The sequence below is a fragment of the Panthera tigris genome, chromosome B1, assembly GCF_018350195.1.
Source record: "Panthera tigris isolate Pti1 chromosome B1, P.tigris_Pti1_mat1.1, whole genome shotgun sequence".
NCBI classification, from domain to species: Eukaryota; Metazoa; Chordata; class Mammalia; order Carnivora; family Felidae; genus Panthera; species Panthera tigris.
The window spans coordinates 121,593,953-121,608,604 of NC_056663.1; the positions used below are offsets into that span (position 1 = coordinate 121,593,953).

The following is a 14,652-nucleotide window of genomic DNA, read 5'->3' on the forward strand; positions in this document are numbered from 1 at the left end:
GAGAACATACTCTCATTTTATCTTTTTGTCCAAGGTAATTGTTTCCTTAGTTGATGAGTGTGCTCTAATATTGGGTTAAGTTAAATTTTAAATGTTAAAACAAAAAGGTTTAGAATTGTTATTTTAAAATTTGATTTAAAAATAATAAGTAACTGCAATAATCATTATTGTGTACAAAACTTTCCACCAAAGATGCCAAAAATATTTACTATCAGCATAGCTGGTGTTGTAAAAGTATTAGTATTCCATTTCACACCATCCTCTCCAGGCCAAGGATGACCCAGCCTCCACAGACCAGCAGGGGAGTGGGGGTGTGGTCTGTTTTTCCTCCACGTTGCTCTTCCACTCTCCCTTCCCCACTCACTGCTTCCAGCTCCTCTGGAGTTGGGGTGGAAGATGAAGGAATGGTTAAAGGGACACAGAGTCTTACTTGCCGAATGGTTTTAATTTAGTGTTGAGGCATCTATGAAAGTGGATCTGTGAGACAGAGAAGAAATGCTGGCTCTTTCTCTCATGAGGCATTTTTGTGGGTTCTTTGGAGACCCTTGGTTGAGGAAATCTCATGGATAATGTACCTACCAGAAAATTATTAACATCTCTTCCTTCCCACCTTCACACCAGGCAAAATGTCACCAGCCTCTTTTGGCTGGAGTTGTCCTATTATAGTGGTTAGTCCTCTTGGGCTGGGTACCTGTAAGACAGTTCTTGACCAGCTTCCTCCTGAGTGTCCACTCTAGCCCACAGGAAACAAGGCCCTTTGCCTAGTCTTCTGTGGGAGAGCAACTTAATCCCAGTCTTTGTGCCACTGACATAGCTAGCTTCAGGCAGCTCCAGTTGGCTCTTGTCTTTAGATTTTAGAAGAGAATCAGACACCATTCTCTGTCTTCCATAGCATAGAAGATACAGAACAAGTTCACCCCAAGAATAGTCTCCCCATATTCCACTGCAGAAACAGTACAGGGCAGACCAGGAACAGCACAGGCAAGGATCTTGCTAGCCAGTGAGATCTCAGTCTCCTCTCTAGACCCTCCGTTCTCCATAAATGGTCCCCTGGGAAAGCCCTGAAGGTACCGGTGAAGGCAGCTACTACTGTTCATCATGGAGGGGAGGGGGAGTACACAGCACCCCAAAGACTCTTGTCAAAGAAATCCTCACTCTCTTTCCTTTTCATGAACTTTTACTCTTCTCTAAAGCAAAAGAGCCTGGAGATAAGCTACCATGGTAGAGCCAGTTTTTAAATCACCTCTTAGCAAGTCATGCACAAATGATCTTGAAATTTGGCTTTAGCCAAAGTTCTGGAAACAAGAAAAGTCTCATTTAATCCCATGACTAAATATAATGTTTTTTTTCTATGCAGTAGTGACACTCAAATTTCTTTGGCTGTTGTGTCCTTTGTTCAAGCACATTTTACTCCATGTTTGTCTCCTGCACAGATTTCTAAGACTCCAGAACACAGCTCAAAAACCTCTGCCAAGCAAATGTAAGATTTTAATATCCTCAGGTCTATAAATTCAAACTTTCTCTATTCTAGGTGATAGAAGAGGTTGTGGAGATCACTAGTTTGTAAATTAAATGAAAAATTTTCATCTCTTACATGCATTTACCTTTCTATGGATGACCCCATTTACTGTTCCCTCTTTCTTTAAAATCACTTCTTTCCATTTTCAGAGACAACATTTTTCAACCCAGCATCTCTGCCCTTTCTTTTCAGTCTCTTTCTCTGGATTTTCTGTGTCTATACATCCCTGTGTTTTTCAGGGTTTTTTGGCATTTCTTTGCTTTCTTGAGCAATAACATTATAGTTTTAACCTACATGTTCCTGCTTTTCAAATCTACTTTATAGACTCATCCAGTCCTTAGGCTCCAAGTCCTTATATCCGTTTCTCTACTTGGTCATTTGCTCCTGAATGTTCCATTGGCACATCGAGTACAACATGTTTGATATGAAGCTTTTAATCTTACCTCCTATATATGTTCTTCCTCCCATATGCTCAAGACTAATAGTTGGTCCACTATCCACCCAATCAACCAAGCTAAAAAAACTGGTAGTAATTCTAGACTTGTTATTCCATTCCCAAATCCAATAAAGGTCCAACTCCTACTAATTGTTGCTCCTTAATGTTTATCATATGTATCTCTCAATCAAATCTCCGTGAAATGCATTCTTGATACTCCTCCAGTAATTTTCCTATCTCTGTATTACACCTCAACTTTCACCATACTTCTATTATTGCACATAACACACTGTATTATAATTATTTCCTTCTATTTATATCTCCTCCAAACTACACTGTGAGCAGAAACTGGCTTGTGTTGTGTTGTTAGCAGAGTGCCTATATGTATCACAAATAGAGACTTTAACTTGACATTTCTTAGACTGAACAAACTTTTTTAAAAAAATGTTTTTAAATGTTTATTTATTTCTGAGACAGAGAGAGATAGAGCATGAGTGGGGGAGGGGCAGAGAGAAAGGGAGACACAGAATCTAAAGCAGGCTCCAGGCTCTAAGCTGTCAGCACAGAGCCCGTCACGGGGCTCGAACTCACAAACCGTGAGATCATGACCTGAGCCAAAGTCGGTTGCTCAGCCGACTGAGCCACCCAGGCGTCCCTGAACAAACATACTGATGATTTAATTTTTAAAAGATTTATCACTGATAATAACATTAGATCTCAACAGACTAGAACATTTGAATATTGGTAAAATGGACTATAAGAATTATCTTTGGCGTAAAACTAGTGAAACTAGTTGTAGTGTCCTTTTACTCAGTATGGGCTCAAAGCACTGGCTGTTAACGGCCAAAACAAAGCAGTTTGCTGCTCTCCTCTTTCTCATCCAACTCCAGTTACTAGGCTTTCTAGAATTTGCATGGATATCCTTGAAAGATTTCCAATAAAATTTTCTATTCAATTGAACATATATTTATATGTGAACATATATTACTATCAGCAAGGCTTTGTGGTAGGCATTGTAGGGTGTTTGAAGGCATAAAACTCCATCCCTTGCCTGCCAACAGTTTTATGCTGTAATTATAGGTATAAGATATTCAAGGCAGAATGTGAAATAACATATACAAGAATTATATATTATATATCAAGTATCTGAAAGTCAGAAAAAATATTACACTCAATTTGGTAGTATTTGCCTTCATAGAAAAAAAAGTTCCAATTAAATGCAATGGTTTTCTCATGTGGATTTTGAAAAACTCTTTCATCAGATTTTGCCACAACAATAGATTTCGAGGTCATCTATGACTTCTACTGTAATATCTGTTTGCTTTCTCTTGGCTTTCATTTTCCTGATCTTCTCTAGGAATTTGTCTTTGATGATCATCCCCAGCCATTCTCACTGAATCTTGGTTTATCTCATAACCTTCTGATGTTTTGTTTTGTTTTGTTTTCCTCTGTGCTGCTCACCTAAGCTTTTCCTCTTGCTCTGCCCCAAAGTTCAGCCTTCACTTCTCTGCTTACTCTGCCCTGGCCCATTCTCTATCCCTTTCACTTTGATGACTAAGTCCATCTTTTAACTTATCTCCCAACCCCTCGTTAGGCCCCTGCTCCTCTTCCACTTTCTATAATACAGCTAGAATGATTTTTTAAAGAATGAAATCACTTGCTCAAGGACACACAACTAGATAGCTGAGGTAGAACATGAACTCTGTTTAAAAATCTATGAGAGGCTCTAAATTTTACCTGGGTATAATTTAAGCTCCCTTCTTTCCTTACACAAAAATTTACCTAGCACCTCCCATGTGGCAGCCACTCTTTGGGAAATTGAAATAAGTGGTGAGTAAAACAGATATGTCTTCTGTTTTCAAGGAGCTCACAAATTAGCGGAAGGTATTTGACCATAATCAAATAAAAATATTTAGTCACGAGCTGCAATGACTGTGGAGGGGCATCTACCCAAAACCATGCTTTCAGGATGCGCACACTCATCTGTCCACCTGACAGATGTGTCAGCTACTGATGGCTCATGCTGAGTCCCTTCTGGGAATTGCTTCCAGCTGAAGATAGTTCTCGTGCACGATGGGAACTTGACCAATGAGCGTTTGGTGGGGGTTACAAAGGCCTTACCCCCTTTCCTCAAGTTGAGATACCTCTACAAAGCCATCCATGGCTCCTTATGGGGCTGACTGAGACCTCTACTGTATCTGTATCACAGCTCAAGTTCTACTAAATCCTGCTTCCCTTGACTCCTATACATGTTGTTCCTGAGAGCAGCCCCAGTAAATCTCCTTCAAACAGTTCTCCATACTACAGTCTATTTCCAGAGAACCTGACTTAAGACAATTGCTGTGATAGAATACTATGAGAATATAACATAAGGAAATTTAATTTAGATTGAGGATATGGAGCCCAGAATGTCTCTTTTAAGTTACATTTCAAGAAACTTGAAAAATGAGAAACAGCAAGTAATAAGGGAATTTTTGGCAAGAGGAAATAGTATGAGTGAAAATCCAGAGGTTGGAAAAGTCTTATTACGTGTTCAAGGAACTTACGCAAGTCCAGTGTGGTTTATGTACAGTGAAGACGGGTGGGTAGGTATTGATAGGAAATGAGTCAAAAGAGGCAGAGGCCACATACATCATAGGAAACATTTTAGTCTATGTCAAGATAGTCATTATCTTAAGTGCATGTGAAGTCTCTGAAGGATTTTGAGTAGGATATTTAAGCAGTTAAATTTACATTTTAATATGATCTTTCTTGTTGTTCTTAGGAGAGTGGATTGGATGAGGGCAGGGGTGGAAGTAGAGCAGTTAGAAGGCTGCAAATTGCAAAAGTAGTAGTCAGACCAAGGGATAAGAATGGCCTAGAATGGAGCTAGAACCATGGCCATGGGGAGAAGTAGCTTACTTTGCAAAATATTTAGAAAAAAAAGTGATGAGATCAAGGGAAGTATTGCAAGAGGAGAGGAAGGAAGTTCAAGAAGGGACCAAATTTATAGTCCCTTTCCCAACCAAGGGTTAATGCCTGGCACAGAGGATGCCTGTAAGCCTCTGCTCTAACTCCAATGCTGGCATCTGGTCTTAATGTTCAAAACCTGGGCCTCCCTATTGGTTACATATTTTGAACAGTATCCCTGTGCTTACCCACCAGAATCATCAAGTAGCCCAAATGTTGAGAAAGGGAAACATTCTAGGACCTTGAGTCACCTTACCTTTGATGTGGCACACCCTTCTGGGATGAGGGGTGTGCCGGACTAGAAAACAACCTCCATTTCTAGCCATAATATGGCTGCATTTGCTCTCAAACTGAGGAGCAGACATTGGGGACTTGAGGCTCATGTTCTCGGGATGTTGGTTTGCCCCTCTCCACTGTTGCCACAAAATGTCTTGGGGTTCTACCTGGTAACTTCGCTTCCAGAGGTGCTCTGACCCTGAAATCATAAAATGACAATCATTCTGATGAGGGGTTCTTGACATTTCTTACACATCAAATATTTCTTCATTGCTTGCACTGCTGAGTTGTTTCCCTTGTCAAAGCAATGTGAGGCTATTATACTTTCAGATTAAATTTTTGTAAACATTGAAGTGAATTCGGGTATGGGTGGAAGCAAAGAATTTTTCCCTGGAAAATTCAAAACATTTGTGAGAAGCTTAAAATACACTCTATATTTAGTTACATTTAAGGTCACTTTGTTAGCTTACCAACATAAAAATAACAGGTTATCAATTTTGATATAGTAAATGAAAATGATAGCTTTAAAATACAATACCCACAAATATGCTTTACATGAATACACCTTTCATATTATGATATAATATACATATGAAGACCTTTCATATTATACTTTAAGAAAATCAGTTTGTTTGTTTGTTTTTTAAGTAAGCTTCACCCTCAGCACAGAGCTCAATGCTGAGCTTGAACTCACAACCCTGAGATCAGGAGTCCAATGCTTAACCAACTGAGCCACCCAGGTACCCCTAGAAAACCACCTTCTTAAATTTGTATCATCTTCTGAGAGGATGGTAAAACCTAAAAATAAGGGGGGTAAATCTGATAAAAGAATGATATTGTACCTACAATTGATAAACTGGAGAACATTTGACATGTTGTTTGTAATTTTCAGTATTATTTAATGATTTTCTTTCAATCACTCTGGAATTATTTATTAGATAGCTAAAGTGTCATAGGCCTAAGGGATCAAAGATAATGTTATGGCTCTCAGGGAATTTACAATTACGTGGGGGGAAAGTTCTGGATTACTAACATAGGAAAGAGTTAAACAAACTTTCTTAAAGATAACATATTACTAGAGCACCTGAGTGTCTCAGTCAGTTAAGCATCCAACTCTTGATTTCATCTCAGGTCATGATCTCATGGTTTGTGGGATTGAGCCCTACATTGGGCTCTGCACTGGCAGCCTGGAGCCTGCTTGGGATTCTCTCTCTTCCTCTCTCTCTGCCCCTCCCCACTCATGTTCTCTCTCTCTCTCTCAAAATAAATAAACTTTAAAAAAATGGCATGCTATCTTGAAATATAAAGAAGGGTTTTTTTCTGGTGTTTGTTGTATATTTCCTATCTTACGTAGCTATCTTATTCATGATAGCAGGACTAGGAAATTCACATTTTATTTCTAACCACGGCAGGGAGTTTTTCTGGTCAGAATAATTTTCAGCATCAAAATATGTCCATATTCTAGAAATTGCTCTCAAGATTTTGTTGGGGCAGACATTTTTAGTTCATTGACTATTTTTTAGACCAAAGAATCTGTGTTCAAGTTTTCCATGGTATACATTCAGAGTGTATGGTATATGTTATCAGTCCTGTTACCACAAATACCTAACGTTCATAAATTCTAAAACTATTCTAGGCTAAATAAAATATGTTAAAATATTTGAACTCATAAAGTACTATTATCTATCAATAAAAATATTTTCTTATTGTTCCTTATAAATAATGAGTTAATTCCAGCCTCTTTGTGTAACCCAAACTATAGCCTTACTCATTCTTTCTGTGTGGGACCTTTTGCACAATTAAGTCAGTAAATTCATTTTTTATCTGTATTGGAGGAAAAGGGTACAATAGACAGTTTGGAGAGTGGAACTTTCAAGTTAACTTTCAAGTTAAAGTGAACTGAAACTTTAAAATGAGATGTATGGTCCCAGCTTTTCCATTAACAAGCTAAGTCACCATGGATCAATTATTTTATTTCCTAGATTTTTATTTTTTCATCTGAAACCTGATGAGATTGACTGAGACATCAGCTAGAATGTTCAGCTATTCTACTGGGTGTGTCTTACCCTCATTAATCCTTTCTTAGGTTAATTTGAAGGGTAATGACATACTTCAAATTCTGGTATTAAAGGTCAATAAACAATGAAGAAAACTCTTTCTCCTCTTATAAAAAAAACAGTGCCTTCAAGAAGTCTGGAATTCATCTTGCTTTTATATTTTAAAAGATGCTATAGGGCTTTCTTTTGTATTACAGAAAATTTAATTACCTGATGTTGTGGCTTTTATTGTTTCTTTTGGAGGTTTTGAAATAATGTCAAAGGGATTCAGGCAATATGTAAATATTTTATCCACATATATCATTAAAAATTTTACAAAATCCAATATACATTATGTACTGTTGAAAGTCTGACTTACACTTAAGTTTTCAGAAATTAGATAAATGAAAAAGTCTGGACAAAGTTGTACTTTGAATTGTTCTAGCAAGTGATCTAATAATGAAAAAATAAAGCTATCTCAAACCTGAAGAAAAGTGAAACTATATTTTTCCCTGCAAAAGTTCTTAAAACAATGTCTCCCACAGACTGGGAGAAAATATTCTGAAACACATATATGATAAAGGACTTGTATCCAGAGTAACAAAGAACACTTAAAACTCAACATTAAGAAAACAAATAGCCAAATTAATAACTAGGTGAAAAAGGTGAATAAACACCTCATCAAAGAAGATTATCAGATGAAAAATAAGCACGCATATAAAAAGATACTCAACATCACTTATCATTAGGGAATTGCAAATTAAAATAATGACATAGCACTACTCACTTATTAGAATGGCTAAAGTCCAAAATACTGACAATGCTGGCAGGAATGTGGAGCAACGGGAACTCTCACTCATTGCCAGTGGGAACACAAAATGGTACAGCCACTTTGGAAGACAGGTTGGAAGTTTCTTTCAAAACTACACATACTCTTACCATAGATCCAGCAATTGTACTCCTAGGTGTTTACCCAAAAGGATTTGAACTCATGTCCACAGAGAAACCTACACATGAATGTTTATTCATAATTGTCAAAAAATGGAAGCAACCAGGGTGTCCTTCAATAGGTGAATGGATAAATTGTAGTACCTCCATACAGTGTAATACTATTCAGTAATAAAAAGAAATGAGCTACCAAGTCATGAAAAGACATGGAAGAATGTATGTTGTTAGAATGTATGTTGTTAGAAGCCAGTTTGAAAAGCCTACACACTGAGTGATTCCCACTACATAACATTCTGGAAGAAGCAAAACTATGGAGACAGTAAAAAGATCAGTGGTTGCCAGAAGTTCTAGAGGGACAGTGGGGGAATAATGAATAGATGGAGATCAGGGGATTTTTAGCACAGTGAAACCAGCCTGTAGTATACTGTTCTATACTGTAGTTGTGGATATATGACATCATGCATTTGTTGAAAGCTACAGAACTGTACAACACAGAGTGAATGGTAATGTAAACTATGGACTTTAGTTAATAATAATGTATGGTTTTTGTTCATAAATTGTGACAAATGTAACACACTAGTGAAGATGTGAATAATAGGGGAGACTGGGCAGGGGCGATATATGGAACTCCCTGTACTTTCTGCTTAATTTTTCTGCAAGCTTAAAAACTACTGTAAAAAATAAAGTCTATTAATGTAAAAAACAAAAAAAGAAACTAACTCAAGCCTGAAGAAAAGCAAAACTATTTTAGTTGCTATTAATGATGGCCCACATCTTTCTCTTCCACTTGTTGCCTATATAGATTTTAACACTCCTTAACTGACTGATAATACATTTTGCATTGATTTTAGTGGATATCTTTCCAAAGTTCATGAATTGGCTTAAAATAATATTTCTCTATTTAAAGATTTCTCTTTATTATAAGCATTGATTTGGGGCTATAATTTTTTTAAGACATAAACTCTAAACAAATGAATCATTCATTCTTCTACAAAAGGTTAGATTTTTTCCCCCCAAAGGCAAGAGAAACATGAAAAGAACATGTTATTAAAATAAGGAATTAATAGAGGACCAGAAAATAATTTACTTGTTGATAAACAAGCATAATCTTTGTTAGAGAATCAGAAATCTCATTTATTTTATAATGAAGTGACTAAACATTTTCCTGAACCAATATTAGAGCATCCCATCAATGCAAAATTGGTCAATACATATCATGGACGGACTCTGTAGACGAAATCAGTTATAATAACTTCTGTCATGTGCCATGAATTATTTACAGTTTTGTGATAAATAATAGGTATTTTTTAACTCCAAAACAAACAAAAAACACCACAAAGAAAACAACACACACACACACACACACACACACTGTTTCCACTATTTTAGCTTAGTAGGTATTTGCTGTATAATATGGGGCAGCAGTTCTCAGCCTTCTTTCCCCACCTGATGCACATGACAGGTGATGTTCGGAAGAAAGACATCGCCATCCCATGTTCAGATTTTAAAGAATGAATTCCACAGTTGTGGTAGAGCAAAGTACTAAAAAAAAAAAAAAAAATCAATCACCCCAACTATGGTGTGTCAGTAACTGTTGCTCACAGGAGCTGTATAAACAGGTTTTAACTCCAATCTTTCCAAACAGGTAGGCACATGTCATCGCAACTAAACGCCAACAGGTGTGTTAGAAAACTTACCCTTCTTTTATTAATTCCTTTTAAAAGCTAAACAATTTCTAAACATGAGCGTTTTAGTTATTATCAGTAAGTATGTTGGGTCTCGCCTCACTGTCTGTGTTGCAAAACCTCGGTGGAGCCCTCCTGGCTATGTCCAAAAAGATGTGCTGAGTGAAAGTAGCCAAGTTCCATTTATAATTCTATTCTACTTGTGATGCCAGCATTGTGCTTTTGCCTTGAAGAGGAAGAGAAAAACCTGTACAGTGGTAACTGATGGAAAATCTAATTAAAATTACCCTTTGTCATTCAGGGAATCGTGCAAGCACTTCTGGGAGCAGTATTTCCTTTTCTATAGCCTCTTGAATCTACCTATATATTAGCAAGTCACTGAATTTTATTTAGACTAACATGACAAAAAATCTTCAAAATCTAGAGTTTCAGAGGTATGATTAATCATGTAGTTCTAAATCTGGTCATCGTTACTTTTAAAATATGTAAATCTAGGGGCGCCTGGGTAGCTCAGTCAGTTGAACATTCACTTTGGCTTAGGTCATGATCTTGCGGTCTGTGGGTTGGAACCCCGCGTCCGGCCCAGTGCTGACAGCTCAGAGCCTGGAGCCTGCTTCGGATTCTGTGTCTCCCTCTCTCTCTACCTCTCCTCCGCTTGTGTTCTGTCTCTCTCACTCTCAAAAATGAATAAATGCTAAAAAAAAATTTTAACAAACATAAAATATGCCAATCTGTATTAAATATTAATAATCTTAGTCCAAAGTAACACTTATGTAAGATGTATGTTTAAAACAAGAGGATACGACATCTGATCAACAAACAGCTGTAAGTTACAAAGAATTCCTAGAGATGTAAAGATTGTTATTTAGGTGACGAATGCTGAACCATTTTGCAGGTCACCTCGCCTAAAAGGCATGCCCCTAAGATCTTCACTGCATTCATTGCTCTGCCTACAGGAGACTTTCTCCTAAGGCTAAGGCTTCCTTACCCTTCTCTAAAGTAGTTCCCACCATCTTCCCTGCCTGGATCACTGTCTATCCCTAACTCTCCTTAGGCGATCTCCATAAGTGCATGTTATTCCCTGGCTTTTTTTTTTTTTTTTTCATTTCTGTGTTTATTTTCCGCTTCTCTCCATAGGATATCATAATCAAGCAGGCAATGGTCTAGTCTAAGTTCTGTATTCCCAATACCTGTCACATAGTATATGTTCAGTATTTGTTAAATGAAGTTGAATGTTATCCACAGAACAAATGTCTTTATCCCACAAACTTAGCTTATTTTATTTGTATGATCTCCTCAAAGACAGGTGGTTTACTTTATTTTTTTTTTAGGTGGTTTACTTTAAAAGATAATACCTCATTACCACAAAACAGATTTATTTGGCCTTCACATAGTCTTGAAAAGAGGATGAACCTGAGATCCATTAACTAAATCATACCCAAATTTTTTGAAAATTATTTTAATGATGAATTTAAAATTATACCTGAGGACAGTTTTTAAAGAAGGTGATCTTGCTCACAGGAACTCAAGGCTATTGATACACTCCAAGCCTCATAATGGGTCTATGCTGAGTTGTCACTGATTTCTTTAAATCTTTGCACTTGAGCTGGGAATTTTTAATTGGCAGAGACAGCCTAATGTCTAATGCATCCAGTAGAATATCACTGTCTCCCTCCAGTTTCTCCCACTGTTGCTACAAAGAGCCCAGGAGGCTCCCTGGTTGTTAAGATACACTGCAAAGCTTAGCAACGTGGTAACATTCCTTAGGGAAATCTGAGTTCCAGAACCTCTTCACCCCATGTTCTCAGAGCTCCACAGCTTGACAAAACCACATGGTAGCAGTGACTTTTCTCAGTTTCAGACATATAATAGTGTTGAATCGAATGAAAGAGAAAGAGAAAAAAGAAAGAGCAATTTTAATGGTATTGATACTTTTCTCCATAATTCTGCTTGAAGAATACATACTACCCAAAACTAGGGGGAGAAAATGTGGGTGATTTTAAGATATCCCAGTCATTCTGCTTGGTAGTCAGCATGTCCATGGCAACGACTTGCTCAATAGTATTGAAAAAAAATTGAAATGTTAATTAAAAGTCATAAAGAAACATTAAATAATACAGTTAAAGTCATAGGGTTCCCTGTGAAAAGGGAAGGTGGAATCATACATAGTAATTCCATACATGCACATACACATATACACATACATACATGTGTCCTTCAGCTCTCCGGATTATATATACTAGTGCTTCCTAATATTTTTCTTTTCAGACCACGTATGGTTTTTAATTTCTAAATCAGTCTCTGAAATCAATGTAGATAGTTTCTAAAGGGCAAATACTAGTTTAAAACAATGCAAGGATACAGTCTAATTCGGTCTGGATTTTTTTTGTTGTTTTGGCCCCAAGAATTAAAGGCTAAATATCTCCTCTTGCCTATAACCCATTCAGGACTTGTACCACACTATTTTTCTGTATTTTATGGAAGATTCAAACAATTTTCTAATGTAATTTTGACATTTTGAAATGTTCATGCTACATTTTGTATCAGGAATTTGCTTTCCACAGCTAGTCATAGAGACTTATTTCTCCTTCACATGAGAGAGTCCAAGAGTCCAAGATTGGTATGGAAGCTCCATGGTGTCATTTGGAGCCTAGACTTGTTCCACATTTTGGTCCATCTTCCTTGATATGTGGCTTCCCTCCTTGAAGCTAACTCTTATCCAAGATGGTTCCTGAAGTTCCAGTCATCCGAATGGCTACTATATTACAGACGTCAAATGCACAGTGCCGGCAGAAAAGAAAAGGAAAGAGGGGTGAGTGCAGACAAGGACATGATGGCTATGTGCTCCCTCCATAAAAGCCTTTTCATGAGTCCCAGACAATAATCTAGGTGCCTTGATCACTTCTAGCTGCAAGGTGGGGATAGAAAGTGTAGCTTCTTCACAGGGCATATTGCCACTGATTTCTCAAAGAGGGGCTCAGTTACCAAAAGAAGAGTGAGATAAGGTATATTGGGTTATAAACAGTTTCTACCACATATCCTGACATTATACCTGACCCCTGTGGAAGAGGTTTTGACACTCTACACAGTTGCACCTTTCATTAGAGAGGGCGAAGCGTCCATCAGAGGGAGACATACCCCTGGCTATGTAACCATGGTTCTGTTGTATTTTCTTTATAGGAAGACCTATGAGACCTTCCTTGTCTCATTATTGGGAAAAATGATACAACTGGTTTGTTTGGGCATGGTTGGCAGTAATTCTGTCAGAACCGCGGGACAGAGGTTGCTCTGCTGCCCTTGCTCAGGGCACACATGTATCTTTGTTGCCTTGGAAACAAACTGCTAGTCAAGACACTCAAAGACAGAAAATGGATGGAGAGATTTCTTGGAATATGTGCATATTTGAATGGTGATTAGTGATTTAAAAACACCTTCTGTAGTAGTCATAAACAGGAAATCTCCCAGGTTGTTCACTGTCCACAGATATTTTGAGTATTGTTATGGACTGAATGGTGTCCCCCTAAATTCATATGTTGAAGCCCCAACCCCCAATGTGACCATATTTGGTGATAGGACCTTTAAGGAGGTAATGAAGGCTAAAGGAGGTCCTAAGGGTGAGTCCAAATCTAATAGGACAGGTGTTCTTTTAAGAAGAGGAAGAGACCCCAGAACACACACACACACACACACACACACACTCTCTCTCTCTCTCTCTCTCTCTCCCTCTCCCTCTCCCTCTTCCTCTCTCTCTCTCTCTCCATACATACATGGAAGAAAGGTCATGTGAAGTCACAGCAAGGAGGGGTCCGTCTACTAGCCAGGAAGAGAGGCTTTACCTGAAACCAACCTTGCCAGAACCTTGACCTTGGAATTCCAGCCTCCAGAATTATGAAAAGATGAACTTCTGTTGTGTAAGCCACCCTATCTGTGGTATTCTGTTATGGCAGCCCTAGCACATTAATACACATGTGAATATGCAGAACGCTCCATCAGGTGCATTTTCTCCATATACAAGCAGTGTGGCCACATCTTGGAGCTGTGAATGGATTAGACCTATTGATTTTTATCCTCATTTTGCATTTTTTATAAAAATCCCACTGGTGTCTGCTTAACATATAAGAAAGTAATGTAAATTATTTATGAAAGGCAAAAATGTAATTGAAAACAACACAAGAATAAAACTTATTTCATCTGGTGTCTTGCCCACCGTGTACTTTGTTCTGTCAATTTTGGAAGCACATGATTCAGCCCTAAATTTGCAACAAGTATCTGCATTCATAGAAAAGAGTACTTTGTGATCGCCAGAGCATAACAAAAGTACTGATGTAAGTATAATAGAAAGAATTCTAAATTAGCCTCTACATTTCCTCACCACTACTGTTCATACCCTGTATAACCCCCTTCCCTTGATTGTGAGCACATCTGTGAATACAATGGATGTCACTCTTGTGATTAGGTGACATTCTATGGCAAAGATGAAGAGGTTCTGCAGATATAATTCAAATCCCTAATCAGAATTGCTATGAGTTCATCAAAAGGAGATTGTTTGGGGGTGGATCTGACCTAAGTTTTTTAATGTTTATTTATTTTTGACAGAGAGAGAGAGACAGAGCGTGAGCAGGGCAGGGGCAGAGAGAGAAGGAGATACAGAATCTGAAGCAGGTTCCAGGCTCTGAGCTGTCAGCACAGAGTCAATGTGGGACTCAAACCCAGGAACCATGAGATCATGACCTGAGACGAAGTTGGACTCTTTACTGACTGAGCCACCTACGCATCCCTGACCTAATTTTTAAAGGAGATTTA

At 37.9% G+C, this 14,652-nt stretch overlaps 1 protein-coding gene across 3 annotated transcripts in view; it reads right to left on the reverse strand.

Annotated features, from left to right (window-relative positions):
- The window catches only part of CB1H4orf17 (chromosome B1 C4orf17 homolog), a 41,208-nt gene extending 29,612 nt beyond the window's left edge, over positions 1 to 11,596 (reverse strand). For 2 of the 3 annotated variants that reach the window (XM_042982705.1, XM_042982704.1), the window contains exons 1-2: positions 9,611 to 9,633; positions 5,161 to 5,379 (exon numbers count right to left, since the gene is read on the reverse strand). In XM_042982705.1, the coding sequence (XP_042838639.1) occupies positions 5,161 to 5,287 (127 nt within the window). In that variant the 5' untranslated portion in view covers positions 5,288 to 5,379; positions 9,611 to 9,633. Of the gene's footprint in view, positions 1 to 5,160; positions 5,380 to 9,610; positions 9,634 to 11,332 lie in introns of those variants that run through there. The other variant, XM_042982706.1, reaches the window with a different exon arrangement.
- Positions 11,597 to 14,652: the final 3,056 nt, after the last annotated feature.